This window comes from Ursus maritimus, unplaced genomic scaffold, assembly GCF_017311325.1.
Source record: "Ursus maritimus isolate PB19 unplaced genomic scaffold, ASM1731132v1 scaffold_6, whole genome shotgun sequence".
NCBI lineage: Eukaryota > Metazoa > Chordata > Mammalia > Carnivora > Ursidae > Ursus > Ursus maritimus.
The window spans coordinates 38,558,653-38,585,534 of NW_024426774.1; the positions used below are offsets into that span (position 1 = coordinate 38,558,653).

The 26,882-nt window shown below is 45.6% G+C and overlaps 2 protein-coding genes across 2 annotated transcripts; one reads left to right on the plus strand and one right to left on the minus strand.

The window, feature by feature from the left end:
• The first annotated feature begins 1,166 nt into the window (after window positions 1-1,166).
• Window positions 1,167-14,152, plus strand: GGCX (gamma-glutamyl carboxylase). Its single transcript, XM_008700507.2, has 15 exons — window positions 1,167-1,299; window positions 1,686-1,856; window positions 3,457-3,615; window positions 3,941-4,106; window positions 5,576-5,639; window positions 6,085-6,191; window positions 7,093-7,256; window positions 7,579-7,844; window positions 7,991-8,122; window positions 8,503-8,654; window positions 9,100-9,269; window positions 9,483-9,613; window positions 9,899-10,046; window positions 10,207-10,402; window positions 10,856-14,152. The coding sequence occupies exons 1-15, from the start codon at window positions 1,257-1,259 to the stop codon at window positions 11,046-11,048; spliced, it is 2,262 nt and encodes a 753-aa protein (XP_008698729.2). The 5' UTR covers window positions 1,167-1,256; the 3' UTR covers window positions 11,049-14,152.
• A 388-nt stretch (window positions 14,153-14,540) lies between these two features.
• Window positions 14,541-21,471, minus strand: MAT2A (methionine adenosyltransferase 2A). Its single transcript, XM_008700068.2, has 9 exons — window positions 21,260-21,471; window positions 19,013-19,090; window positions 18,788-18,910; window positions 18,146-18,258; window positions 17,916-18,059; window positions 17,528-17,746; window positions 17,123-17,305; window positions 16,839-16,972; window positions 14,541-16,170 (listed from the first exon to the last, which is right to left on the minus strand). The coding sequence occupies exons 1-9, from the start codon at window positions 21,348-21,350 to the stop codon at window positions 16,068-16,070; spliced, it is 1,188 nt and encodes a 395-aa protein (XP_008698290.2). The 5' UTR covers window positions 21,351-21,471; the 3' UTR covers window positions 14,541-16,067.
• Window positions 21,472-26,882: the final 5,411 nt, after the last annotated feature.

Consider the following 26,882-nt stretch of genomic DNA (forward strand, 5'->3'; position numbering starts at 1 on the left):
GGGGGGGGTAATCAGAAGGGGGAATGAAACATGAGAGACTATGGACTATGAGAAACAAACTGAGGACTTCAGAGGGGAGGGGGGTGGGGGAATGGGATAGACCGGTGATGGGTAGTAAGGAGGGCACGTATTGCATGGTGCACTGGGTGTTATACACAACTAATGAATCATCGAGCCTTACATCGGAAACCGGGGATGTACTGTATGGTGACTAACATAATATAATAAAAAATCATAAAAAAAAAAAAAGTAGAGAAGCAAGTGCCTCAGAAGGAAATAAAATTCATTTTTTGCATAGTACAGGACCTATATTTTTTGTAAGACATAATAAACCATACTACTCTTTCAAAAAAATAAATAAATAAATAAATAAAGTGCTTTTCCTTTTTCCAACTAAGTATCTGAGGCCAGATTTCCTTCACATACTTCGATCAACACCAGATCAAACGCAGAAGCAGATATGAGAATCCAGCTGTTTCCAATGAATCCAGACATTAGATTTGCATATAAAATAAGACAGTACTACTTGTGCAGTCCCAGGGCAGAAAATTAGATATTGCAGTGCTGTTCAAGACTCACCTCTAGGAATCCTCCCTGATGGACCACACTCTACGCACTGTCCCTATTCTACATCCCCCTGCGGTTGTGTCGTTCCGGTTCCCCCAGCTGATTTCAAACCTCTGGTTCTTGGCCGGTACTGTAAGAGAGAAAAAAGGTACTCGCACCCTCTCCCTACGCCGGGACAACCCTCCCAGGTGCGTCTTCAACTCAGTGGTCGACCTCTTGGGGAAAAGAGTCTGACATTTGCACCCGTATTGCTCACGTCAGGGAGCACCGCAAGGCCACTACAACCTGGAGAGACCGAATGGGGGCGGAGGGGGGACCCAAGGAAGTGGTCAGGACTCTGAGACTTCTTAGGGCTGAAAGCGCCAGGGGCTTTGGGACGCTTCACGGCGAGACTGGTCCAGCGGCTGAAGACAGGCGCGTCTGGGAGCATCCTTGCTCCTCCTCCGTCACTGAGTAAGACGAGACCAGGCCGAGCTCCCTGCCCCCCTACTCCAAGGCTCCTCGCTCCGCCCTTTGCCGCCAAGCAGAGAACAGGCGCCGCCGCCGAGAGCCCTTCACGACAGTCCCAGCGCTTTCCGGCCGGCCGCGCGCGTGCTGACGTGTCGGGGAGGCGGGGCTTAGGGAAGTGATTCCTCGCGCCGCTCCCTGCTTGGCCGCCACTCCTTTGGCGGTCTTACCTCAGCGGAGCCATGGCGGTGTCTGCCCGGTCCGCGCGGGTCCAGCCGGACTCACGTAGGCTGAGAGTCCTCCCATGCGGTGGAGGCAGAGAGGGGCTCTGTCTCAAAGGGGCGGGGGCGGTAGGACTGCCCTGTGGGACCCTGGGAAAGGGGTCTCTGTTTGGAAGGGGCTTGTAGAGAGAGATTGCAGTCCACGGCTTTGGGGTGATGGTGACACTCGGGACGCTTTGCGTCGGTTAGGGGGCTGTAGTTGAGAGAGGTGCTGGGACGTTGGGAGATCCAGAGGGATCTGGCACTGAGAGGGTGTTTCTAGTAGTCAGAAATCAGGGGGAGAAACCCTGGGGCTCTAGGGGCCGTGATTTCTGTGATTTGGGGAAGAGCCGATTTTAAAGCACTTCCACCCCCACACCTGCACATACACTTTCTGTTTGTTGTTTGCAGATAAAGTACAGAAAGATAAGGCTGGACAGTCTTCAGGGCCCAGCCAGGGCAGTGGAATGGGGACACTCTTGGGGTTTGAGTGGACAGATGTTTCCAGCTGGGGAAGGCTGGTGACCCTGCTGAATCGACCAACAGATCCTGCCAGCCTGGCTGTCTTCCGTTTTCTCTTTGGTAAATCGGGTTTCTGGAGGGACCAGTGTGGTGGTGGGTGGGACAATAACCATCCCTTGTGCGTTTCTTGGTTACTTAGTGACTTGCCTCCCTTTTCTTCAGAGCTGAAGGTACTGATTTTCTGGAAGAGATATTTGTGGAGTTTAGGATCAAATCCACCTTCGTCTCCTCTGATTAGGGTTGGAGGCCAGAAATGCTTTGATCTGAGGCCATGGGAAATACAGAGGCAGATGACCAGAGACCCATCTTGCTTGTGGCATGAAGTTGCCAAGTAACTATACTCAGGACCAGACCCCAGAGAAATAGCAGGGATGACAGGGCAGACATTTTGGCTGCAACTCCTTACCCAGAGTTTCCTAACTCATAGGTCACAGCATGTATGCTTGGAATGGATTACAGATGTGCTAAAATATTAATCTGCTTAGCCCAGTGGTTCTCAATTGGGGGCAGTTTTGCTCTCCAGGGTACATTGGCAATGTCTGTAGACATTTTTATTTGTCACAACTTGGGGGAAGGGAAATAGGTGGCTACTGCTTTCTACTTAGGAGCCAGGGATGCTGCTAAGTGACCTATGATGCCTAGGATAGCCCCTCCCAGCAAATGATTAACCAGCCCAAAATGTGAGTAGTCCTGAGGTTGAGAAACCCTGCCATAACTGGAACTGGCTTCCAGACCTGAGTAGCCCCTTCTGTTTGCTCTAGTGTGGTAAGCCAAATATTGTTTTCTGGGTGTGCTGGGAAATGAAAAAAAGTTGGGGAAAAAAAAAAAAGAAGTGAAAAAAGTTTAGACGCACCACTCTAGAACACTTTTTATGTACTCATAGGACAGACCTTAAATTATGAAAACCTGAACAGCTGTTACAGCATTTTGTACACTTCTCTCATTTAATCCTCTTTGTAACCCTGTAAATTTTTTTTTTCAGATTTTATTTATTTGAGAGAGAGAAAGCAGAAGCAGGGGGAGGGAGAGAGGGAGAAGCAGGCTCCATGCTGAGCGGAGAGCCTGGAGCGGAGCTCCATCCCAGGACCCTGGGATCATGACCTGAGCCTAAGGCAGGCGTTTAACCCAGACGCTTAACCAGCTGAGCCACCCAGGTGCCCCCTGTAACCCTGTAAAATATGAGTCCCTTTCTCACATAAGGAATGAGGAATTGGCTTAGGGAAGTGCAGTGGCTATCTGAGATCACACAACTGGCATAATGCCTAGAACAGAGCAGGCACTTAGTAATTATTGTTGAATGAATGAATAAATGCCAGAGCCAGAGCCAGGGTTACATAAGAAATCTGACCCTGGGGGCGCCTGGGTGGCTTAGTCGTTAAGCGTCTGCTTTTGGCTCAGGGCGTGATCCCGGCATTCTGGGATCGAGCCCCACATCAGGCTCCTCCGCTGGAAGCCTGCTGATTCCTCTCCCACTCCCCCTGCTTGTGTTCTCTCTCTCGCTGGCTGTCTCTTGTTCTGTCAAATAAATAAATAAAATCTTAAAAAAAAAAAAAAAAAAAGAAATCTGATCCTGGAGCTGGGTGCATCCCAACTGTATTCCAGTATATTCCACTGCTTCCTTTGCTGAGGCCTAACGGCCCCTCCTCGACTGCCTTCCCAGGGCTGATGATGGTGTTGGACATTCCTCAAGAGCGGGGACTCAGCTCCCTGGACCGAAGATACCTGGATGGGCTGGATGTGTGCCGTTTCCCCCTGCTGGATGCCCTGCAGCCACTACCACTTGACTGGATGTATCTTGTCTATACCGTCATGTTTCTGGGTGAGGGAAAGTATGGGAGAGATGGGAGTATTGACTGGCCTGCCTAAAACACAGAAATACAAAGCATGCTGGTGAATGACCACAGTCTTGGGTTCATTAATTCACTTCCGCTGTGATTCCTAATTTTATCCTGCTGACCTGTGTGTCATCTGAGCTGTGACCTCATAAGTCTTTTTAAAATGTTAAACTAACATTTGATTTTCATTTGATTTTACGATTATAAAATGTCCGATGACTTTTCTTAATCCCACCCACAGCCTGTCCCGGGGGAGCTGGGTCTGTGGTGACCCTTTGACCTCTTAATCCTCTCCCCCACAAATCCCAGGGGCACTGGGCATGATGCTGGGCCTGTGCTACCGGCTAAGCTGTGTGTTATTCCTGCTGCCATACTGGTATGTGTTTCTCCTGGACAAGACGTCATGGAACAACCACTCCTATCTGTATGGTTTGTTGGCCTTTCAGCTGACGTTCATGGATGCAAACCACTACTGGTATGATTCTAGGGGAAAGGGGAAGGTGTTGGCCAGGTTGGGATGGTTACCAGTGGTAGGGGCCCGGTGAGGTCCTAGAATTTGCCCCAGCAAACGTATTTTCAACCATGCTTTGCAAAGTGCAGTTACGGGGTCACACTTCGGTCTGGATGAATTTGGGAGGGGGAAGGGTCAGTGTGGTTGGGGCACTTGGGATGATAAAAAGCAAAATGGCTCCATTCCCACCCCTTCACTCTTTCCATATCTCCCCAGGTGCCTTGATCTATCCACTTCCTGTAATCCACTTAGAAGAAGAGAAGACTAAAGCCAGACATAGATGTTTTCAGTACTTCAAGGGTTGTCATGTGGAAGAGGAAGCAGACTTCCTCTGTGTGAGCCCAGAGGGGCAGAGTTAGAGCCAAGAGTAGAAGTTGCTGTGAGGCAAAGTCATGTCAGAAGGAGAGGGCCCACCAGGGCTGCTCAGCAGTGCTGTCCTGGGAGGAGGTAACCCTCCCCCACCTCTGGCTTAGGTGACCATCTCTCAGGGGAGGTGGTGAAGGGATTTGGAGGTAGGGTGGCAGAGCAGATGACCTCTAGGGGTTCTTCCCATTAAGTGAAAAGCAAATATGAGATGTCAGTAAGATGGCTATAGGGAAAAAAAATCTCAAACGTTGAATTTGTTAGTGATTTCTGTCATTAATTATACCTACAGATACCCCTTTGTAAACCTTTAAACTCATTGAGAATGCCCAGCTCTGATCATATAAAATTAAGAGACAGTTTTGACAGAGTACTCCTGAAAAGTTTCATTTTTATGATTTTTACACAATTTGAAAAAATTCTTATCCCTTACTCAGGGCTTTCCACGTGGGCAGGCACTATACGAAACACTTTAAATTTTTCCTCATTATGATGCCATGAGCCTCTCAACGGCAAGTTGTAAGCTGCCCCCTTCCCAACCTCTCTGCTCGTTCATTGTCTTCTTGAAACCTGCTTTGCTTCTGCCTTCCAGAATATATCTAGTCTTAGTATCTTGGGTTTATCGGTTCTCTCCCAAGGTGCCCTCCAGCACTAGACCCTGGCATCTAGGTCTCTGAGATGTCGGTTTGTTTTGGATATTAAAAACTTTTTTTCTTAAATATCCTATATAGTTACGTACACCTTTTGCTTTTCAAACACTCCCTCAAATTCATTCTTTTTCAAATTCAGTCATATTCTGAAGCATTGTAATCCTTTTCCTGATTTGTTCCATTAAGACAGACTAATTTACTAACTAACTAATGGTAAACACTGAACTGTGTGTTCTAACCCACTAGTAATATTTCTGTTTCTGTTAAATTTGCTCATGTAATTGTAAGGAGCCTCAGAACATCCCAGAGTACCAGAGAGGATATGGGAGATGTCCTGGGATAGATAATTACACTTAAAAAGAAAGGTAGGAATGTGCTGGACTAGGAAGCTGTCCCTAATCCTTACTTCCCTCGGTGTAGGTCTGTGGACGGCCTGCGGAATGCCCATGTGCCCCTTTGGAACTACGCGGTGCTGCGTGGCCAGGTACAGGATTTTAGGAAAGGGGGTGTTCTTCGACAGCTACTGTCAGCATGACCATCCTGCTGCCAGACAGTGCTGTACTGTCTCCCCAGACCTTCCCTTTTCTCCCTTTTGCTGGAAAGCGAGGCTGACTCTTTCGTTTCCAGTCCCCTGGTCTGTGGGTTCTCTCGCCTCGTCATGGAAAGGATAGAGCTTTGTCCTGGCTAGATGAGCACCCTATGAGAGATCTATGCTTCCTGACTTCCTTTGGGACCTAATACTGTGCCTAGCTTTGGTAGAATGTCCTTAAATACTTGTTGGACAAGTGAAGATCTCAGATGAGTTAAGTGAATGAATCTAATCTTCTTTAGGCCCTGAACTCGGATCAGAACGTAGGTCATTTTTGCTAGTCTGTAGAAAACCAGGTTCTTTCTTGTTTGAACATTTGCTTTGCATTTTGTCTTTGCAGATCTTCATTGTGTACTTCATTGCGGGTGTGAAAAAGCTGGATGCAGACTGGGTTGAAGGCTATTCCATGGAATATCTGTCCCGGCACTGGCTCTTCGGTCCTTTCAAGTGAGTGGCAGTCAGAGCAGAGTTCTCCTTGCGGCACAGGTACACAGCGGGTGACTCACCTCCCTCAGGTCTGTGGAACAGCTGCTGTTCCCACTTTGCCTGAACCTGCCACATGCTTTCCTCTGTCGCTCATCTTTCTCTTCAGCAGAAGGCGGAGTCAGTGATACCAAAACATCAAGGTCTTACCTGCCCCTGGGAGTTGTGTGGTAGGGGCCAGAATGAAGGGGAAAAAAACCTAAAAACAAAAGGGAAGGAAAGAATCCGAATAAGGTGACTTGGTGAATGAGTCCATGCTCCCAGCAGCTGCCATGGGTGGGGCCCCTGTCCCTGGGTGGCCACCCTAGCCTCTCGCCAGGACTCCTCGGCCAGTGGACTTAGAAGATGGACAGTCCCTGCCCTGACAAAGCCGTTGTTGCCACCTTTTAGAAAACTCTTGATTTCTCCTTTCCTCCTGTTTTTCCTGTTATCATATTTTACTTTGTTCTTTTTTCTCTTCCCTGTTATTTCCCAGTTCCAAAAGTTTGATTTTATTATGTTAGTCAGGCATTCACCTTTTAAAGTTTCTTCTCATTTATAACCTCCATGAAGAATCTACCACCCCCACCCCTCATCAGCACCCCCACCAAATACACTCACTTCTCAATCAGATTCGCCCTTGAAAACTGCCCTTGGTTAGCACATAGGGTATACTGAAAAAAATTGAACACCTTAAGTGTGTGTCAATGAAAGGGGGTTGGAAACTCTGCCATAGGGTGTCTTTATGTAGAGTTCCTCTACCCACCTGCTAGGGTACTTCCTTTGGTAAGGACGGGGTGAGCGGAGGTAGATTCACTGTGATCGTGCCGTAAATGCTGGGTTCTCTAGTGGGCTGGTGCCTGACCTTTGTCTCCGGTGTCTGCAGGCTAGTATTGTCCGAGGAGATGACCAGTCTACTAGTGGTGCACTGGTGCGGACTGCTGCTCGACCTCTCAGCTGGTTTCCTGCTCTTTTTTGATGCCTCGAGGTCCATTGGCCTCCTCTTCGTGTCCTACTTCCACTGCATGAATTCCCAGCTTTTCAGCATTGGTCAGTACCTGTGGTCTGGTAGGAGGTGGGACGCCACAGGTGTGCGAGGGGTGGGAGATGGCCATGGCAGCCGGAGCTGCACTGAGCCAGAGGCAGTCACTGAAATGGCAGTAAACGGGAGCGGAGGACAGGGGCCTCTGGGCTCAGCTCGTATGTTGCGGAGTAAGGCGTCTCGGGGAAGTAAGACTCCTTTAGTTAAGAGCTTCTTTCATCACAAGTGGAATACGTGGGAGAGGATTCCTAAAGGAGAGGGCTTGAGGGGATTACCCATGTTCCCCCCAGCCAAACTCCTGAAATGCTTATTTCCTCCCTCCTTTTCTAGGTATGTTCCCCTACGTCATGCTGGCCAGCAGCCCTCTCTTCTGCTCCCCTGAGTGGCCCCGGAAGCTAGTATCTCGCTTCCCTGAAAGGCTGCAGGAACTACTGCCCCTCAAGGCTGCCCCTCAGCCCAGTGTGTCCTGCGTGTATAAGAGGAGCCGGGCCAAAGGTGGCCAAAAGCCAGGGCTGCGCCATCAGCTAGGTGCTGCCTTCACCCTGCTCTACCTCCTGGAGCAGCTCTTCCTGCCCTATTCCCATTTCCTCACCCAGGTATGCGTGGCCTGGGGTTAGCCTGGGAGGTGGCAGAGGGCACAGCATGAGGGAAAGTGGGGGGCTCGTTTCACAGCCCTGTGTTGGTTGAGGATGGGGTTAATATGAGAACAGTTGGGCTGACTGCCTCTGCCCTGCCTTCTCAGGGCTATAACAACTGGACGAATGGGCTGTATGGCTATTCCTGGGACATGATGGTGCACTCACGCTCCCACCAGCACGTGAAGATCACCTACCGTGACGGCCGCACTGGCGAGCTGGGCTACCTTAACCCTGGGGTGAGATATCTGATGTTGACGACTTAGAGTTCTTCAGAGCTCCCTGGAGCATCGGGGTCTGATTTGGTCCTAAACATAATTATAAAATAAAACACATTTGGGTCCACTCTGCCCTTGCTCAGGAGCCAGGTTGACCCTTCTTTTGTCGAAGTTGAAATAGAGCAGTGCCGTTCACTTCCTTTGAATTGAAAGTAGGTTTAGGAAAGGTAAGTATTAAAAAGCCCAGCACTGAAAAATTCTTCCCCAAAGACAAGTTCAGGGTTTTATTTTCCTGGTCAAAACAGGTACCAGGCAGGGATCTCTTAGTGCCATTGGCAGTGCATGACCTGTCTGGGAGGTTGACCACGATGAGGTGGGACTAATGTGGGGGTTTGGGGCAGGTATTCACACAGAGCCGGCGATGGAAGGATCACGCAGACATGCTGAAGCAATATGCCACTTGCCTGAGCCACCTGCTTCCCAAGTACAATGTCACTGAGCCCCAGATCTACTTTGATATTTGGGTCTCCATCAATGACCGCTTCCAGCAGAGGTGGGCAAGGGGAACAGAGAAGGGGAAAAATGAAGTCCCACTCCTTTTACCTAATGAATAGCCCATGCTCCCCAGTGTTGTCTTGCTTAAAAGGCTGTCTGTCCCTCTGGTGCATGTTCCTATTCACCTGGTTGTGGGCATAGCTGATTGCTTCCAGCAGGGGGCACCATCAACCAGAAGAAAAGGTAACTACTGACCTTTTATTTTTTAAGAAGCTGTTAACACAATTCTCCTCTGGTGGCCACTAACCCTCATTCTTTCCCTATACCCAGAATCTCTTTCCTCTTCTCTCTGTGCCCCAGAATGGCAATAACATGCTGGCATAAGCCATTTCTTCTATCTGGAAACCCTGTTCCCTCTGGGAACAATGATGAACGGAACAGAACCAGAAATTCCAGTAGGTAGGTGGCTGTGGTCTCCTTAGAACATGGTTTTCTTTCCTAAGGATTTTTGACCCTCGTGTGGACATCGTGCAGGCCGCCTGGTCCCCCTTCCAACGTACACCTTGGCTTCAGCCACTCTTGATGGACCTGTCTCCCTGGAGGACCAAGTTACAGGAAATCAAGAGCAGCCTAGACAACCACACTGAGGTGGTCTTCATTGCGGATTTCCCTGGTATGGAGGAAAGCAGAGAAAGCTTTTCTGTCTTTCCCTGTGGCTTCCTTGACTGGGGACACTGCATGTGGTAGAGTGGGGAGGGGCATTCCTGGTGGGAGGAATGTTCTTGAAACCCGAGGGGTGGTGGTGGTAAAGGTGTGACGTCTGTTCTGGCTGGGAGTGATTTCATCTTCCATAGGATGGGATGGGGAACTCTGTTGCCCCTGGCAGGGCTGCACCTAGAGAATTTTGTGAGTGAAGACCTGGGCAACACTAGCATTCAGCTGCTGCAGGGGGAGGTGACTGTCGAGCTTGTGGCAGAACAGAAGAATCAGACTCTTAAGGAAGGAGAAAAAATGCAGGTATTTTACTGGAATTAACAATGGCAGAAATTTTAGAAGAGTGGAGTTAATTTATTATGGGCTTTAAAGTGGGGCTCAAAAAGCAAGGGCCCTGGGGCTGTGAGTAGCCTCATCCAGGATTCTGGAAGTCATTTCCTTTGAACTCCAAAACACAATGAGAAGAAAGTGCCTCAGTAGGGGGGTGGGGGTGGATTGGGGTCCAGAAAGTAGGTAGTGTAGGAAGCACATAGGCTGCTGAGGGAAAGGGTAGGGAGTGACATATATCTGCTTCCTCGCCCTTGTCAGTTGCCTGCTGGTGAATACCACAAGGTGTATACGATCTCCCCCGGTCCTTCCTGCTACATGTACATCTACGTCAATACTACAGAGCTTGCCCTGGAGCAAGACCTGGCATATCTGCAGGAATTGAAGGAGAAGGTGGAGAATGGAACTGGTGAGTATATGAAGAGTTGGGCTGAGAAAGCACCTGGTTATGAGAAATCAGGGCTGTGCATGAGTATCGAGCCATTAAAGAATGAACTGGAAGCTTCTAGCTGGTGAGAGTTCTAAAAGAATAATCTCAGCGATTTCTCTTTTTGCCATCTTCTGGGCAGAAACGGGGCCTCTACCTCCAGAGCTGCAGCCTCTGCTGGAAGGGGAAGTACAAGGGGGCCCTGAGCCAACACCACTGGTTCAGACCTTTCTTAGACGCCAGCGAAGGCTCCAGGAGCTTGAACGCCGGAGAAATACCCCTTTCCACGAGCGACTCCTCCGCTTCTTGCTGCGGAAGCTCTATATCTTTCGTCGCAGGTAGGTTTTCCACAGCAGTACTAGTCATTGCCATCAGATGCTTGCCAGTTGGATAACTTTTCTCTGGTGAAGATAATGGCGGGGTGGGGGCGGGCAGGGGGATAGTACTCTCCCAGGAAAGGACAGTCTAGTGCTAAGTATCTTTTTCCCTCTCCAGTCCCCTTTCCCTGACTTAATGGAAGAGTAAGTGCCCTGTGTCTGATGGCCTGCCGTTTGTTCCGCCTCAGCTTATCACCAGCCTCTTGTGGGTTATCCCTACCCCACTCTGGACTCCTTTACCAGACCATATGAAGAGTGGGGCCCCTTCCAGCTGGGATGGGTGGGTCACTGGGGCAATATTTTCACCTATTCCTGAATGAGAAAAGGTAGCATCAGATAGTCCTTAGGGCTTTGGCAGGAATTCCTACATAGAAACAGGAGTTTAGACTGGGTGACCTTTTCCCTCTTTTTCAGCTTCCTGATGACTTGTATCTCACTTCGAAATCTGGTATTAGGCCGCCCTTCCCTGGAGCAGCTGGCCCAAGAGGTGACTTACGCAAACTTGCGACCCTTTGAGCCGGTTGGAGAGTCGAGTCATTCAAGCACAGATTCTTCAAATTCTAATCCTCCTGAGCCGAATTCTGACCCTGTCCACTCAGAGTTCTGACGGGGGCAGATGTTGGGTACAGATGTGGGAGCAACCAGTCATAGGACCATTAACCTATGCAGTGGAAATGTGAAGAGATTGATATTTTATACATTTTTTCCTTGCCTATGGTTCTTTTAAATTCAGAGGGGATACCTTAGAGGAGCCAAGGAAGTGAAGCAAGGATAAGATTTATCGAATCAAGATTGAGGGGCTAGGAGGGGTTTAAAAGCAATATGAAAACACCCTTCTAGGATAAAGTGGTAAGAGTAGGGTTTAAAGTGACTGGCTCCTTGGGGAAAGAGATTTAATGTACCATGATGACAATAATACCCAACTGTTCTTAAGTACTTGTTACGTGCTAGGCACTGTGTGAAGCATTGTGCCTGCGTTCCTGCATCTAGTCCTTACTGGCCATTAGCCCTGTGTTATAGTTGGAGAAAGTGAGGCTCAGAGACAATATAATTTGCTCAAAGACAACACCTGGTTAAGAGATGTATTGGTGGTTTGAATGTCGTCTGACTTAAGGTCCCATACCCTGCCTCTTGTAATTTGCAGAATCACTGACAATAATTATGAAATAATGTAGCTTCAAATTTGTCTTAGTTACAGGTAAGATTAGGATCAAGTTCTTAACGCACAGAGTAATTTTCTTTTCCTACAGTTGTGGTTTTTTCATTGTTCCTATTATGTATACAGCCAGTAAGTTTTTCGCTAGCAGCTATGAGAATAGTTAGAATAGGACAAAGTTAAACTAATAAGGAAAGTTAGATGATTGGTAGTAGTTCCCTCAAGCATAGTGTATTTAGCATTATCCTAGCCTTTGATGAGCAGAAGGTGATGTGAAGTAGGAATTAACCAAACTTGATGATGGATTAGGGTATGTTTGCAGTTATTTTGTAGGTTTGGATGTAGAGAGTGATTGAGGAAGCACCACAATTCCTTGAAAACTCAAACGCCGGGCCCTGGCATTGGGCTAGGAAGTAAGAATGCATAGAGAAAAAGGGGGGGGGGGAAGGCTCCTGCTCTGGGTGCTCATGGCCTCATAGCAAAGACTAGCAGTAAATTGGTAGTCCCAGTAACTTTGATAAAGGATGGCGTCTCTATTTTCAGACTTTGCTTCCCATGCCCCACCCCACCCCCACCTCCTCGGTCAGTGGTTCTTTCCTAGGCAGCTGCCTTCTCGCTGTACACACACTTGAGATGATGATGTCCACCTCATGGTTTCCAGTGATGCTGCTGCTTGGCTTTCTTTCCTGTGCCCTGGACCTAACTGGCTCCACCTAGATATCCCACAAAGCTTTCAGACTCCGACCTAAACAGAACTACATTCATCCCCAACTCAGACCTGCTTCACCTTCATTAGTGCGTGGCAACTGCATTTTTTTGACCATCTGAATCCTCAGTCTTGAGTCTTCCTTTTTTCTCACATTTCTTAAATTCCAGGTTGTATCAATTCTACCTCTTCTTCAATCTATTCATCTCTACTACCTCTGTGTTTTTTCACCCTTTATATTGGAGTCTAGGTAGAGATAGACCAGAGCAGGTGCACTTGTGCAGGTTGGGCCTGAATAAGGGCATCCCACTGAAGCCGGATTCCTACAAGGCATTGTGTGGGTTAGCCAGCGGTAGCTGTGCCACAGGGTTTCTTGATCGCTTGGTAAGAATAGTGTGGGGAAACACTGATTTTTAATAGTTTTGCAGATCTCAAGGACACAATATACCTTGGCACAATGTCCTTTGCTAGTAAGTTCAGCTATCTTCTATTCCCCTGCACTAGGCCTGCCCCTCCCCCCCCCACCCCATTACTTGACTGGTAAGAAAAGTAGTTCTTCATTTGGGGAAGGGACTCTTACAATAGTTTTAATATAGGTAAGGATGCTATCCCAGAACTGTTAGTATACCAACCTTTTTCTGAATATGTTGGGGTGCGATGGAGTGAAAGGTGGTCATCTTAATACTGTTTATGAGAAAAGCTGTTCATTGGAATAAAGTTCAGATTTCAGGAGGAATCAGGCCCTGTGCAGCCATTGTAGGAATGGGCTCTCAACCTTTTTTTTTTAAAGGTTTTATTTGAGACAGCCCAAGCAGTGGGGAGGGGGAGAGGGAGAAGCAGACTCCCCTCTGAGCAGGGAGCCCAATGTAGGGCTCAATCCCAGAACCTGGAGATCATAACCTGAGCCAAAGGCAGACACCCAATCAACTGAGCCACCCAGGCACCCCTCAAGTCCTTTTAGCCAGGCTTTAGTATTCCACTTCTTTCTACTCCCAGTATTTGGATCTTTTATACCTGGCCAGGTCATCCCTTCAAAACTTTGTAGTCATTAATTTCATTCTAACCCAAACATTTGACCTTTCCTTCTATAACATGGCGTGCTTTGATATTCAGCCATTTGCAGTCACCATCACCCCATTTGACACCTTTGCTTCTCTTCTCCCTGGGCTGGTTACTATTTCTTCACCTTATTTTTAGAATCTTTTCCCCCCATATTAGGCAGAAGAGAGGGCCTTTACAAAAGATCCTTCTCCAAGCTCCTTGAGGTCCGGTATCTTCCCAGCAAATACTGAACCTAACCTTAATTTCTCTGGTGCTATCCCCAGCCTACAGGCACCCGATTTCTCTCCATTCCCCTTATTTGACCAGCATGGTTAGATAGCAGTGCATTGTTCTCTAAAAAAGGGCCTTTTGAAACTTTTAAAGACACTCAGATTTAACTTTGCCTCCCCTCCCAACAGAGTTATAAATTTTTAAGCCTCCAAATAGGTGTAATCAAGCATTCCTTGGTTCTCACATTTATAGGTTAAAACAGTAAAAAGTTGAACCACCGCTTGATTTTCATACATGCTGTTATAACCATGTGCCAAATGGCTGTCTGTACTTTAGCTCCTAGGCTTAAAAAGGGATGGTTTGAGTTCTTGTGTAGACCTCTACAAACTCAGAATAAAGGTTTTAGAAACTTATAGCATCTTCACTGGAATTTTATGTTCAAATTTTCACTTTAGCTGTAAGATGGATTAGAACCTGGCCTGGCCACTGTTCAAAAATTTTGCCAACTGTGTCATGTACTGAACATGTAACTGCAGCCTTTAACCTGTTTATAATAAAGGGATGAATACTTAAGGCATATTTAAGTAAACTTTTTCACACTGGAAAGCTAGATAATGGGTTTTAAGTTTTCAAGGCTGAACATTACCATTCCCTCCATGTTTTATGTCCTTGAATCTTGGACAATTTTAAAACATTCCTGGCAGTTGAATGGCTGTTAGAGTAAGGACACATGGATCCTGGGCATTGCATCAGCCAAAAAGGCTGGACAAACAGATCAAATCTTGGGATATTTTTCTTAGTGCTAGGGATAGGATTTACAAACCTATTGAAGTGTTTGCAGTCATGGTTGAAGGGGTTTGAGGGGATTTCCCTGAACCATGGGAAGATTACAATTATTCAGGGATAAAGAATATGTTCTCAGATCATATTCATACCAAAACACTTTCAAAGAATAATTGACACAGTTAAGGTAGAACCTAGCATTTTATTTAGATCTTCATTAAACTGTTGGAATTGAGAACCAGACATACGTAATAAACCTCCAAAAATAGATCCTGAAAGGCACTTTCTGCTTAGGGCAAGCAGTCATGGAATAAGCATGTAAACAAGCTGGCTTCTCTGTACCACACCAGCCAAGTCAGCTTTCTCCATGGCCAGCCGCACCAGCTCTGCCCTCCCTTCTGTTACACCAGCCAGACCCCCTGTAGGTCTAACCCAAGGTTTTTCTGTAGGACACCTTGGCCTACCTGGGAATGCTGGAAACATGTTGTTAAAGGAATCATGGTGTTGAGGAAAAAAAAAAAATCTTTTAAAAGCTGCCATCTGAGGTGATGGCTTCTCTGTACTTACGCCATACCCCAGAATACAATAAATAAGCAATTAGAAAATGTTCAAGTATGAAGGGATTTCCTCCTCCCCGCCAAAAGCACTGCTCTCTGAAGGAAGCTGGTTTCTCTGTAGCTACACCAGCTGTTCAGAAAGCTCATTGGACCTGGTTTTGAAAATAAAACAAAGTTAAAACCCTGGGAGGAATTATTGTGCAGTGTGGAGTACTCAGTCTTTCTTATAAAGAAAAAAAAAAGTTATCTGGTACCAAAGTGTGCAACCTACAGACCCTCAGGTACTGCCCTGTGACTTCTCTGTATGACATCACAAGGGTGCCAAGTGCCTGTTTTTCTAGAGCTAGGAGTTGGTGGTTTGGCTAGTGCTGAAACCATGCATAGGATTGGTTTACTAAATAAAAACCTTATTACGTACGTCCTCCAAAAGACAGCTGAAAAGTGGAGAGATTTTGATTTGGTGCTATTTAAGTGATGGCAATTAAGAGCATAAGCACCAGGGAGATGGTTTAATGGTAACTGCCTTTTTTTTTTTTTTTTTTTTGTCAGGCTAGAGCTCCAACTGGAACTTGCGTTACATGCAAGAATGATTGGATAGGGAACACTCCCTGACAAAGAGCTACATAATTAGAAATGGATCAAGTTATAGGGAAGATAAGGGAAGGCTTCACATTCATAATAGAGCTCAAGACATTACAAATTCATGCTGACAGGGCTATGGCATTGCCAGACAGAGGCTATAATGGAACTACAAGTACTTTACGTGCACATTACAGGACATTTTCAGCATTTGGTGGGAAAGTCAATGCAATTAGGATTTTAGAAGGTTGGGTGATAGGGCACAAAGGTTCAATTTCAAAAAGCATTATTTACTCTACAGTGTTGTTGGTTTGTTTCTAGGCAGTTACATGGATCACCTATGCTCACTAAATTCATTATAATGGTGAACAAAACACCTAGGGACAGAATAGCAAGCCCAACTTACAGTCCCCCACACAAGCTAAAAATTCATGTCATTGACTAGGAGTGACTGCAACTGATCAGGAGCTGAAAGAGGACAGGAAAATTTAGGAAGAAGGGCCCTTTCCCTCAGAGCTTGAAGGCTTCTCTGTAGCCTACGCCAACAAGTCTGGGGAAAAAAGGCTAACACTTTCAATATTTAAGCTTTTTGGGCACTTCCCAGGGGAAGCTGTCCCTACCAAAGTGGCCATAGGCTGCAGTCCTCTGATAAATTGGCTTCTTCAGATCCAGATCCCTGGAATATACAAGTCCGTAACTTAATATGTAGCATTCAATTAAAATAAAGCAAAACAATCAGCAAGACTCATTTTCAAGAGTTCTGGCAAATGAGTTCAGTTCTCTGGGGTTTGCTAGGAAAAAAGTTTGTGGCAGAAGTGTTTGTTACTTCCCTGGTGTCCAAACTCCTTGCACAGTCCTTATTAGTAACTACAGTTCTTGTTTTTCCATCCTTGGCTCAACAAATATGAAAACTTGTCATTATTCTGAGAAATTCCACGTGTCAAAAGCTCATCTGAGATCATGGCATACTTACCAAGGTCCCATGCCCACACCCTGTTTATTTTCTTTATAGCAGCCTTGAATATCCCACTTATCTGTACTAATTTCTTTTAAGTAAAATAAACATCCTTAGATAACACAAGAACAAATCCCCATATCAAGTGGAAAACTTTCTAGGGTGGTTAGTCTAAGCCATGGAGCACTGTAATTTTAGACTGTTCCTAACATAAGCCTTTACTAAAGGCAATTTAAAGACAACACCAACAGTTCTAGGAATTAAAACATTTCCCCACTTGAGAAGTCTTCATACCTTCACCTTCTGATCTGAATATATCAGAAATATATTTATATACACACACACCCACACCCTCATTTTTCACTAGCAATAGGCTTTACCATCTTTACCTGACAATGACCCCAGGGCGGAGGTCAAAATTCTTCTTCACAATCTCTAATAGCTCTCTCTCACTCTTCTGAGAGGTGCCATAATGGAAAATGGAGATAGACAATGGATGAGAAACTCCAATAGCATAAGAGACCTAAAAGGATTCAAATGTCATAAGAGTCAGTGATTAAAAGACCCACATGCTTATGTAATACGCTGGTATTTAAAAAAAATAAATACTATGCTAAATGCCCTCCCACTTGCATGCCTTCTCATCACTCCAGTTACACAAAAGAGTATATACCTGAACAAGAACCCTTCTGCACAGACCTCCTTTAACAAGGGATTTTGCCACCCAACGAGCAGCATAAGCAGCTGAACGGTCCACCTTGGTATAATCTTTTCCTGAAAAGGCACCTCCTCCATGAGCTCCCCAACCGCCATAAGTGTCCACAATGATCTTCCGGCCAGTCAAACCAGCATCACCCTGAAATTACAGGATTAAAGTCACTTTATGCCTAGTGCTTTCCAATATATGGTTCTAGATCAGGTTTGTTAAACACCTATTCTGTATTACTCAGCAAATATCCTCAGAAGATTCACATTCAGACTTACAAAAATCTTAAAAAAAGGGGGGGGCGGTAGTGACCAAATTAGCAAGTAACCATTACAAAATTCAAAAAAGTCAAATTGTATCATAAGGCCTTACCTGAGGCCCACCAATAACAAATCTACCACTTGGCTGTAGATGATAGATTGTATCCTCATCAAGATATTTTGCAGGTACAACTGCTTTGATGACTTTCTCCTTTAGGGCATCTCTCATCTCATCAAGACAAACCTCTTCATCATGCTGAACAGATATAACAATTGTGTGGACTCTGATGGGAAGCACAGCACCTCGATCCTGCATGTACTGCACAGTCACCTTGAAGGCAAAGCAGATGATCAGAACATTAGTTTACTAGATAGAGAGCCAAGACAAAGCTAAATTACAATACGAAGGATAAATACCGGTCTTTTTTCAGTTAGCTTTAAACAACTTTACTGATGTTCTGTACAGTACGTGTAAATCCAGCTTTATAATCATCACTTACTTGAGTTTTAGAATCTGGGCGTAACCAAGGCAAAGTGCCATTGCGGCGTAGTTCAGCCAATTTTGCATTAAGCTTGTGTGCTAAGACGATAGTTAAAGGCATACATTCCTCAGTTTCATCAGTGGCATAACCAAACATCAAACCCTAAAAAAGGAAAAAGTCAATGTGATCAATCCAAGCTTCGGAATTTAATGTTAGAAGAGATGCAGATAGAGTCTACACCAAGGTACCTGGTCCCCTGCACCAATGTCTTCCTCGTTCCGGTCAAGATGAACACCTTGAGCAATATCTGGTGATTGTTGCTCCAAGGCTACCAGCACATTACAAGTCTTGTAGTCAAACCCTACAAACAAAACAATGCCTTAAGAAAAAAAAAAGGGAGGGGGGACAAAGCCATACCAATGCCTTTTATTTACAAGTATCTGGGGTTTTTAAATACTGCTGAAGAAATCAAATACAGGCATCCATCCTTCCCTCCCCCACCCACCTTTTCAAAAGTTAGTGTTTCACCATTTCACTTTTAGGAAAGACCTACACCAGTACTTGTTTTCACTAACCGAAAAAAATCTGCAGAGAATTTTTGCCTTTACAAAAAAAGCTATGTACCAATGTAGGTCTACTGTAAAAATGAAGCCTTGCTTTGCATCATTTTGGCTTACAAGTTTCATAGGAACGTCCCATTTTTGGATAGCAGAGAAACCTGGTACACCTAAAATTTAAACTTTTAGAGAATTAAAGAGGGCTGGAACAAAACAGTAAAACTGTACAACTGGAATTAATGGTTTAGCAGGAACACTCTAAAAGACAGAGCTAGAAAGAGTTGAAAATATGTGGAAAAATGAGCTTAGAAAAGCTAACTCATTAAAACACACCTTTGGAAGAATCGTCATATCCAATGTGTTTAATGGCTTCACGAACCACTTTCTGGTAGTCAACAGCAGCTCTGGATGTAATTTCCCCAGCAAGAAGGATCATTCCAGTTTTAGCAACAGTTTCTAATAAAAGATAAATTCACACTCAAATGTCACTCTTACAAAGTAATTTTCATGATGTTACCTTTTCATCCATTGATGAAGCAAGCAGTGTTTAGAACCTACCACAAGCCACTTTAGCATCAGGGTCCTGCTGAAGGTGGGCATCAAGCACAGCATCACTGATCTGGTCACAAATCTTATCTGTGGAAAAAAAGATTCCTGGCTCAATCTCTTTGTCTTATTGTCAATGGAAGTATGTCATTCCTCCTCGTAAGTATAGATCTTTGGGAGAGCTTTCGTTTTAAAATTGTGGTAAAACCTACAGAACATAAAATTTACCAATTTAACCATTTTCGAGCATAAAATTCAGTGGGATTTCAAGTATGGAGATCTTAACTGCTGTCTAATTAAAGCACTGCTCTACCAGAAACCATTTGCCTGAAGAATAAATGCAAGACATAATGCTGCATATTACTTGAAAACTTGACACCGGTCTTAATATAGCTGCACAAGCTCACCAATTCAGATTAGCCAGCAGAACGCCGAGCATGTTTAATACATTTACATTCACTGTGATTCATACAATTTACACCTTAGAAGGGTTTCATCCCATCTCTAAGGTATTTCAGACATTTCGAAAAATTAAGTTCCCAGGCAAAACAATTTACACTGCTAAACATAACAGCCACATAATTGGAATTAAGTTAAAGCAGAAAGCTTGTCTTCAAACCCAAAAGCAAAGCTGGGAAACATTTCGCTTTACAGTATTATTTTTCAAGGACAATTATACGTACATTTTATCCCCCCAATTTAAAGTGTTCACCATAAATCTAAACCACCACAAAGGTGTACTGGTATTTTTTTCCTTGTTACCAATTTCTCTCTGATCCTAAGGAACACTAATCAAAGCAACAAAAAATGTCAAAGAGTTAGACAAAGGACACTTTACAAACAGAATAAAATAATTTGATTTTGCCAGAGGTGTAGTCCAGGAACATGAGCTGAACAGACTGGAAAATGTCCAAAAGTATTCTGAATCCTTGTTTCTTCCCCGATGTATTGCCATCTCTTAAGAAGTGGGAGAACAGAAATATCTCCCCCAGAGATACCACTTTCCTGAATTTTCTACAATCATCCAGAACAATTAAAGCAGAATGTGTACTGCAATCAAGTCAGAGGCTCAAGACTTAATTTACAAACTGCTGTAAGTGCCTATAACTTAAGTGATTAAATTAATAAAAGGTGGATCAAATACATGTGAAGTTCTCAACACTTAAGGGAAGGTGGGTAACGCACACCAGGACACATGGCCTTCCCTCATCAGGATCTTGGCATCTGTCCTCTTCTACACCACTAGGTTGCTTGTGGGATTTCATCAGAAGCTCAGTACACTTACTAGAGAGAAACTGGATCCTTAACACCATTAGACCATAAAGAACTATGTCACTGTGGTCATTCCAAGAAAAGGCAGAACGAATACAGCAAAATAGTGATCTCCACTAGGTGATGTTTTCAGGCTGAGATTGAAAGTTCCTTGAAACAGCTTCACTCGTTCACGTGTAAACTGATCTCCATAATGGCGGACGAGTGGACAAAGCCCAGAGAAGGAAACGTTCGGTAAAACCGTGCCTAACGGTAAAGCACCAAAGACTTAGAAGGGAAATCCAACGCAAAGGGAGCTTACACTTAATTCATGTTTCCTATCCTTTTCAAATGTGGTCCAAATAAGGAAGGCCTCCCCCAACCTGCGCTGCTATATTTAGTTGGAGGCTGTCACCTTGACGGCAAGGCCATATATTGCCGAAGGGCACGTCCGTCTTCTTCTGGGGGCCGTAACGGCCCAAGGCAAGGAATTAACGGAGACGACAAGCGTCCCGAGACCCGGGCCCCCCACTCCGCACACCCGAGCGCGCCGGGAGCCCGACGGCTCCCCCTCGGCCCAGATGCCACATGCGGCAAACACGTGGTTGCCGCTGCAATGCGGGGCGCGCGCTCCCGAGGACCGGCCGCGAGCACTCGGGGCCGGTCGCCCACTCGAGGGCTTTCAGACGGCGGGGCGGCGATGAGGAAAGAGTGCCGTCCCCGAGTGGAGCACAGCTGCCCCGGCCCCCGCCCTCCTCGTTTTCTGGAATCTTCCGCATGCCGAGGCGCGCGGCCGGATGGGAGGAGAGGAGAGGAAGGGGGAGGGGAGCGGCGGCCACGCGCTCGACACCGGCGGCGCCACGAGGAAGGCGCGCGGCCGCCGCTCTTCCCACCGCCCGCCCGGTGAGGGCAACCAGCGTGGGCACCGCCGCCGGCGGATCCCGGCCGGCCCAGCCCTGCCCTGCCCACGCCCCGCCCCTCACTTCGCTCCAGGGCCCGTCACCTCACCTGGGTGGCCTTCCCCCACAGACTCTGAGGTGAAGAGGAACGTGCCCTCCTCGATGAACGCCTCGTGAAAGCCGTTGAGCTGCCCGTTCATGTTGGTGTTCGTAGCGGTGAGTGTAAGTGGCGTTGAGGAAAAAGGGAGCGGCGAGGCGACGACTGCGAAATGCACAAGCAGAAGACAGCGCTCTACTCAGCTCAGGCGGGCGGCGCGGAGCGAACGAGGCGGCGGGCGATGCGGCCCAGTATTTATAGACAGCGCCAGCGCGCGCCCGGCCCGGGCCCCGCCCCTCGGCGCCGCGCGCCAATGCGCCACTCGCGCGGGGTAGGCTGAAGGGGCGGTGCGCGGAAGGGGAGCCCGGGCTGAACCACTCCGCGGGGCAGGGGGAGCGAGCGGAGGTAACGCACCCCTCCTGCGGAATATTTAGTTATCTTAAGCACTTCTAACAAGGGCTAAGTGGAAATGCGAGTTTTTGGGGTCCTTGTACCCTTCTGTATTCGAAGTGGGAGGAAAAGCGTCGAGGACTTTATGGGGCTGTTCCCCTTGCTGTGACATGGCACTTCCCTTCCGACCGTTGACCGAGCTATCTGTCCGCGAGGTCGCGTCCCCCAGCGGTGACGACGGGAATCGGCCGAGGTTTTGTCCTCAGGCTCTGCCCGAGGGTCTTTCCGGCCGGCCCCGCCTTTAGATGCCCTGGGGACAGGGAGCCAGTGGCCCTCAGGCATGTGAAAGTGGCCATCTTGGCTGGTCAGCGCACGATTCTTCGCACGGCCTTATTCATCCCCACCCCCCGCGCTGCCGGCGGCTGGAAATCCTGAGGGTTGCTAGTGATTTCTTGGTTAATGCCTCGGTCGTGAAAATGGCCGAAAAGCAGAATAACGAGAGTTCTTTCATCGATTGCGGTCCTACTTCCACCCCAGCGCTAAAGTTTCTGAGAGGCCCTTACCCTTTGTCGCTCCTGCAGCGAGGGCCGCACTCCAGCCCCGTCAGCTCCGGCCTCTTCTCTGTCCAAGAACGGAGGCCCCTGACAAGGCTGGCCTTGTACTTGCTGACTTTCCTAGGTCCTTGAGGGGAAAATAATCACTGTTTTAGAGTGTCCTTTCAATCCTCTGTTCAGGAGACTGTTGAATATTTTTCTTGGGGGAAAAGCCCTATTTTAGCCTTTGTATGTGATTAAGTAGATCTCTTGTTAAGATGAAATGGTCCATTTCACTTTAAAAGATCCACCTGCGTTTGTCCCAGTTTTGCCCATGAAGGGAATTATAGGGAGAGAAGAAAAGAGAACAAAACAAAACTTGAGCCAACAAGGAGTAGGGAGTCGGAACGGATTTCATGGTGTCCGCGTTTGGAAGGAGCAGGGAAGTGGCAGGTGTCACTTCCTCTTGTCAGGGAGCTGAGACTCGGTGCGATTCGGCAGGGGCTGCAGTCTGGTGGTCCCGAGTGCATTAACATCGGGCTTAATGATGTTATTAGGGAATAGCCTGCTTCTAGGATAAGATGCACGTTTTCCTGGGGAGATGAATGAGACCCCTTGGAGCAGCCTCCAGCTGCTTTAACGCTCAGAGAACTAGCTAAATTCTGAAGAACAATCCTGTCGGCGAGGGAGGAAAGGTGGGAGTTTGCCATTGGGAAACAATGGAAGCCCTTTGGTTGTGCTAGGGGCTTTGACAAAGAAGGTTAAGAAAGGGCTCAGGATCTCTTAGACTTTCTGACCACATCCATGGTGGCTCAAAGCAGGCAGCGAGGTTAAATCACAGAAGAGATAACATGTATGTTTTTATTTTTGAAACTAACCACAGAAAAACCAACTGTATAAGACTACTTCATAATTTTTCTTGCTTTGGTGTATTTCATCTTTTTTTTTTTTAAGCAGAATGCCAATTTATTAAATCACAATGAGTAATAAAATTGCCAACTGGAACAAATGCATGTGTAGGCTGGTCAGTGCATTATCTCCCAGCAGAAAAATCTATATGGAAAGCCAGAATATAATTAGAAGGTTATTTGGTTAATATGGAGTCAGACCAAGGGGATTAGTTAAATTTAATGATTAGCTCATTAAACCCTGATACCCCTATGCTACCAACTCCACAGTGGGGCTGTTCCTGCCAAGGAGATTAGAATCAGCTGTTCCTACTTGCTTACCTACTTCTCTTTCTTGCTCATAGCATGTGTAATATAGTGGTTAAGAATAAGGGGTTTTGGAGTCAAGCCTCTGCCACTTATTCACAGTGTTGAGCAAACAACCTCTACATTTCAGTGTCCTCAGTCTGTAAAATTGGCATACTAATAGTACTATCATAGGATTGCTTCAAGGATTAAATGAAATCATGCAAGTAGTCTTTAGCCTTAGAACATAATAGGGTTTTTTTTTTTAAACATCAGCTCTAAAAAATAACCCTTCGGTGGCTTCTAATGGCTGTTAGGATAGAGACTAAAATCCCTACATATCCTGAGTGTGATTTGACTGCTCATCTTGTGCCATTTTTTTCTCCTTCTGTTTTTTACTTTGGATATCTTTTAATTAGTAACGGTTACATTATTAATTGATTCGTTTCAAAACAAAGCAGACACATTTTCATTGCTTTGATATTTTTCCCATTGTTCCTTACTCCCACAAATATTTATGAGCACTTCTGGCAGGCAGCCCCGGGGACTGGTGCTATGACAGTCCTGGTCTCTTCCCCGCCACCCCCCCTCCCCGAGCTCTAAATGGGAGATGTCTAGCTAAGTCCTCCTCATCCTTCTACCCCAGCTCAGCTGCCACTTCGCGGATGAAGCCTTCACCTACACTGATTTCTCACAGGGTCCTGTGTTTCCTACTAGGTGCTATTTGAAATTATAGCACTTATTGCTGTGATTTGTAAGTTCCATGACAATGAGGAGGTGGTCTGTTTTGCTCAAGCTTTGTTACTGAGTGTCTGACACATAGAAGCTGATGAGGAACGTTTGAGGAGAGGGAGAGAGAAGAGCAGGAGAAAAGGAAGGAAACATAAAGAAGGAATGAATATAAGGGATGGCAGAAGGGAATAGGGAAATGAGAAATCCTGGGGATCAATGAAAAGAGCTATAGTTTTGTTTTAGTTGCAAGCATTATAATAAAATTGACGGCCCTTTACTATCAGGAAAGTTCATTGCCATCTTGGTCTGAGAAGAGATTTCTGATTCCATACATTAGTGCTTTAAGGGTAAAATAAACCAGGAGAAGTTATTGGTTTATTTCACATATAATATTAATGAGATTTGTTGAATGTGAAATGTTGTAAAGCACAAGGAAAAAATCTAATCACTAAAGGCTGCAAATTTCTCAACACAAAGAATATTAATGTGTTAGTGTTCTATGGAAGTGGCAAGGTTGAGATTAGATAAACTAGTGTTTGTGACTCGCAAAGCAAATATAACAACTCCAGTTCTTATCAATTTGCCAGTGAAGAAGAGAGTTCCAGTAACTAAGAGAAAATGTTCACCACACAAGAAGTTGTTGATTGGGCAGAAGAAAAGAGGAAGATGACAGTAGGTATGTCAAAGAACAATAGAGAAGTTGTGGAGGTGTTGAGAAGAAAGCTGCTAAGTTCTGAATCTTAAGAGTACCTTAGGGGCGCCTGGGTGGTGCAGTCGCTAAGCGTCTGCCTTTGGCTGGGGCGTGATCCCGGCGTTCTGGGATGGAGCCCCACATCGGGCTGCTCAGCTAGGAGCCTGCTTCTTCCTCTCCCACTCCCCCTGCTTGTGTTCCCTCTCTCGCTGGCTGTCTCTATCTCTGTCGAATAAATAAATAAAATCTTAAAAAAAAAAAAAAGAGTACCTTAAATGTGATGTGATGTGATATGATCTGATGTGATGTGATGACAGGCCGAAAAGAAAGAAATCTAGACCGGATGTCTCAAAAATTGTTCCAGTCCTTTAAGGGCCAAAGCTCAGACATCTCAGATGGCCTCAGACACAAGCTAGCTGTAGTGCGATTTGAAACAAATATGATGTGAATCCCCTCATTTTTAGGCTTCTTGAAATTTGTTTTTGTTTCTCATTTTCTCTCCTGATTCTTAATCAAATCTTTTGACAATTCCAATAAAAGTCATGAGGGATGGAAGAATGGATAGGGTGTAATGAAGACACCAAAAGAAACAATAATGATGACAATCTAATTTATTGTTGCAGTCACTGTTCTCATACCTATGCCTCCCGACAGTTTTCACGGAGCAGTTACTCTCTCTCTTCCTGCTTTACAAATGAAGACGCTATCACGGAAGTCCTCCAGCCCACACAGCAATTCAGTAGTGGAGCTGGGACTTGAGCCTAGGTCTGAGCTCTAAATTCATGCTCCTTGTTACAAGTCAAGTAATAAATACTTCATGCTCCCTGAGATCACTAATGATATTTCATTTGTATCCAGGGTACCTGGCTGGTTCTGTCAGTGGAGAATGTGACTTTTGATCCCAGGGTTGTGAATTTGAGCCCCATGTTGGGTATAGAGATCACTTTAAACTAATAAAATTTTTACCAAAAAAATTTAGTTTGTTTCCTTTCATACCTTTTTCTATTAACACACATGCACACATACACTTTATGTGAAACATGGATTTTTCTCTTAAAATTTTTCATGGCCATTTCTCCAGGACACTGGAGGCAAATCATTCTATTTTTTCTTTTTCTTATGGTAGTAAAACAAACATAATATTTACAATTTTAACCATTTTTAAGTGTGCAGTCTGTGGCATTAAATTCTGCAAGATCGTTCTCTTAACAGTAAAACGTACTATAGTTTGACTCTGTCATCCAATTCATTCAGCTGTTGCCTTACTGGTTGACATTCAAGTTGTTTCTCATTTTTGCCCTATACACAATGCTGATGAACCTAACATATTTGTACATACACTTTTGTGAGCCAATGTTTTTATTTTTGTGGAAAAGATGTCCCAAAGTGGGATTGCTGAAACAAAGGAAGTGTGCATTTTTACACGTTATTAGTGATAGCCGGATTATTTTCCATGGCTGTCAAAACTCACGTTCTTACCAGTAGGGTATGACAATATCATTTCCCAGCTCTCCTCCAATGCTGAGTGTTATCACTCTTTTTAATTTTTGTCAGTATGACAAATGAAAAATGTGGAGAATATTTTTATACCCTTGGGAGACTTTTGCAAGAAAGATAGAATACCCAGAAGCCACAAAGGAAAAGGTTGAAAGACTTAGCTACATTAAAAAATGAAAAATTACTGTATCAGTAAAATTCAAAGACAATAGGAGAAAACATTTGACATGGGAATACATATGACAAAGGGTTAGTACCGGTTGATAAGAAAATGACAACAGCCCAATGAAACCTAGGCAGAAGAATGTAGTTCATGAAGGAGTTCATGAAATGCAAATTGTCAGTAAATGTGAAAAGATGCCCAACCTCACTGATGGGAAAATGAATTAATTGATTTGTATGGTGAGGTTGGGAAAAACAAGGCACATGGAGGAGGGAAGGGCAGGAGGAATCTAAAGAATCGGATGCTGTCTTTAGCTCCCCTATTAGTTTGGCCTCTGGTGAAGATTTCATGATTCTGATGATGCTTTCCAGAATTTCCCATGATGCCTTCCAGAATTTCTAATGATGCCATTCATGGGAGAGTACAGGGTCCAACC

Coding starts and splice junctions, on each gene's coding strand:
- MAT2A (XM_008700068.2), bottom strand. CDS start 21,350: ATGAACGGGCAGCTCAACGGCTTTCACGAGGCGTTCATCGAGGAGGGC. Junction 16,973..17,122: donor GCAGAAGGGTTCTTGTTCAG/GTATATACTCTT, acceptor GAATCCTTTTAG/GTCTCTTATGCTATTGGAGT. Junction 16,171..16,838: donor CGCCCTGGGGTCATTGTCAG/GTAAAGATGGTA, acceptor TGTATATTCCAG/GGATCTGGATCTGAAGAAGC.
- GGCX (XM_008700507.2), top strand. CDS start 1,257: ATGGCGGTGTCTGCCCGGTCCGCGCGGGTCCAGCCGGACTCAC. Junction 3,616..3,940: donor CTATACCGTCATGTTTCTGG/GTGAGGGAAAGT, acceptor CACAAATCCCAG/GGGCACTGGGCATGATGCTG. Junction 10,403..10,855: donor CTCTATATCTTTCGTCGCAG/GTAGGTTTTCCA, acceptor CCTCTTTTTCAG/CTTCCTGATGACTTGTATCT.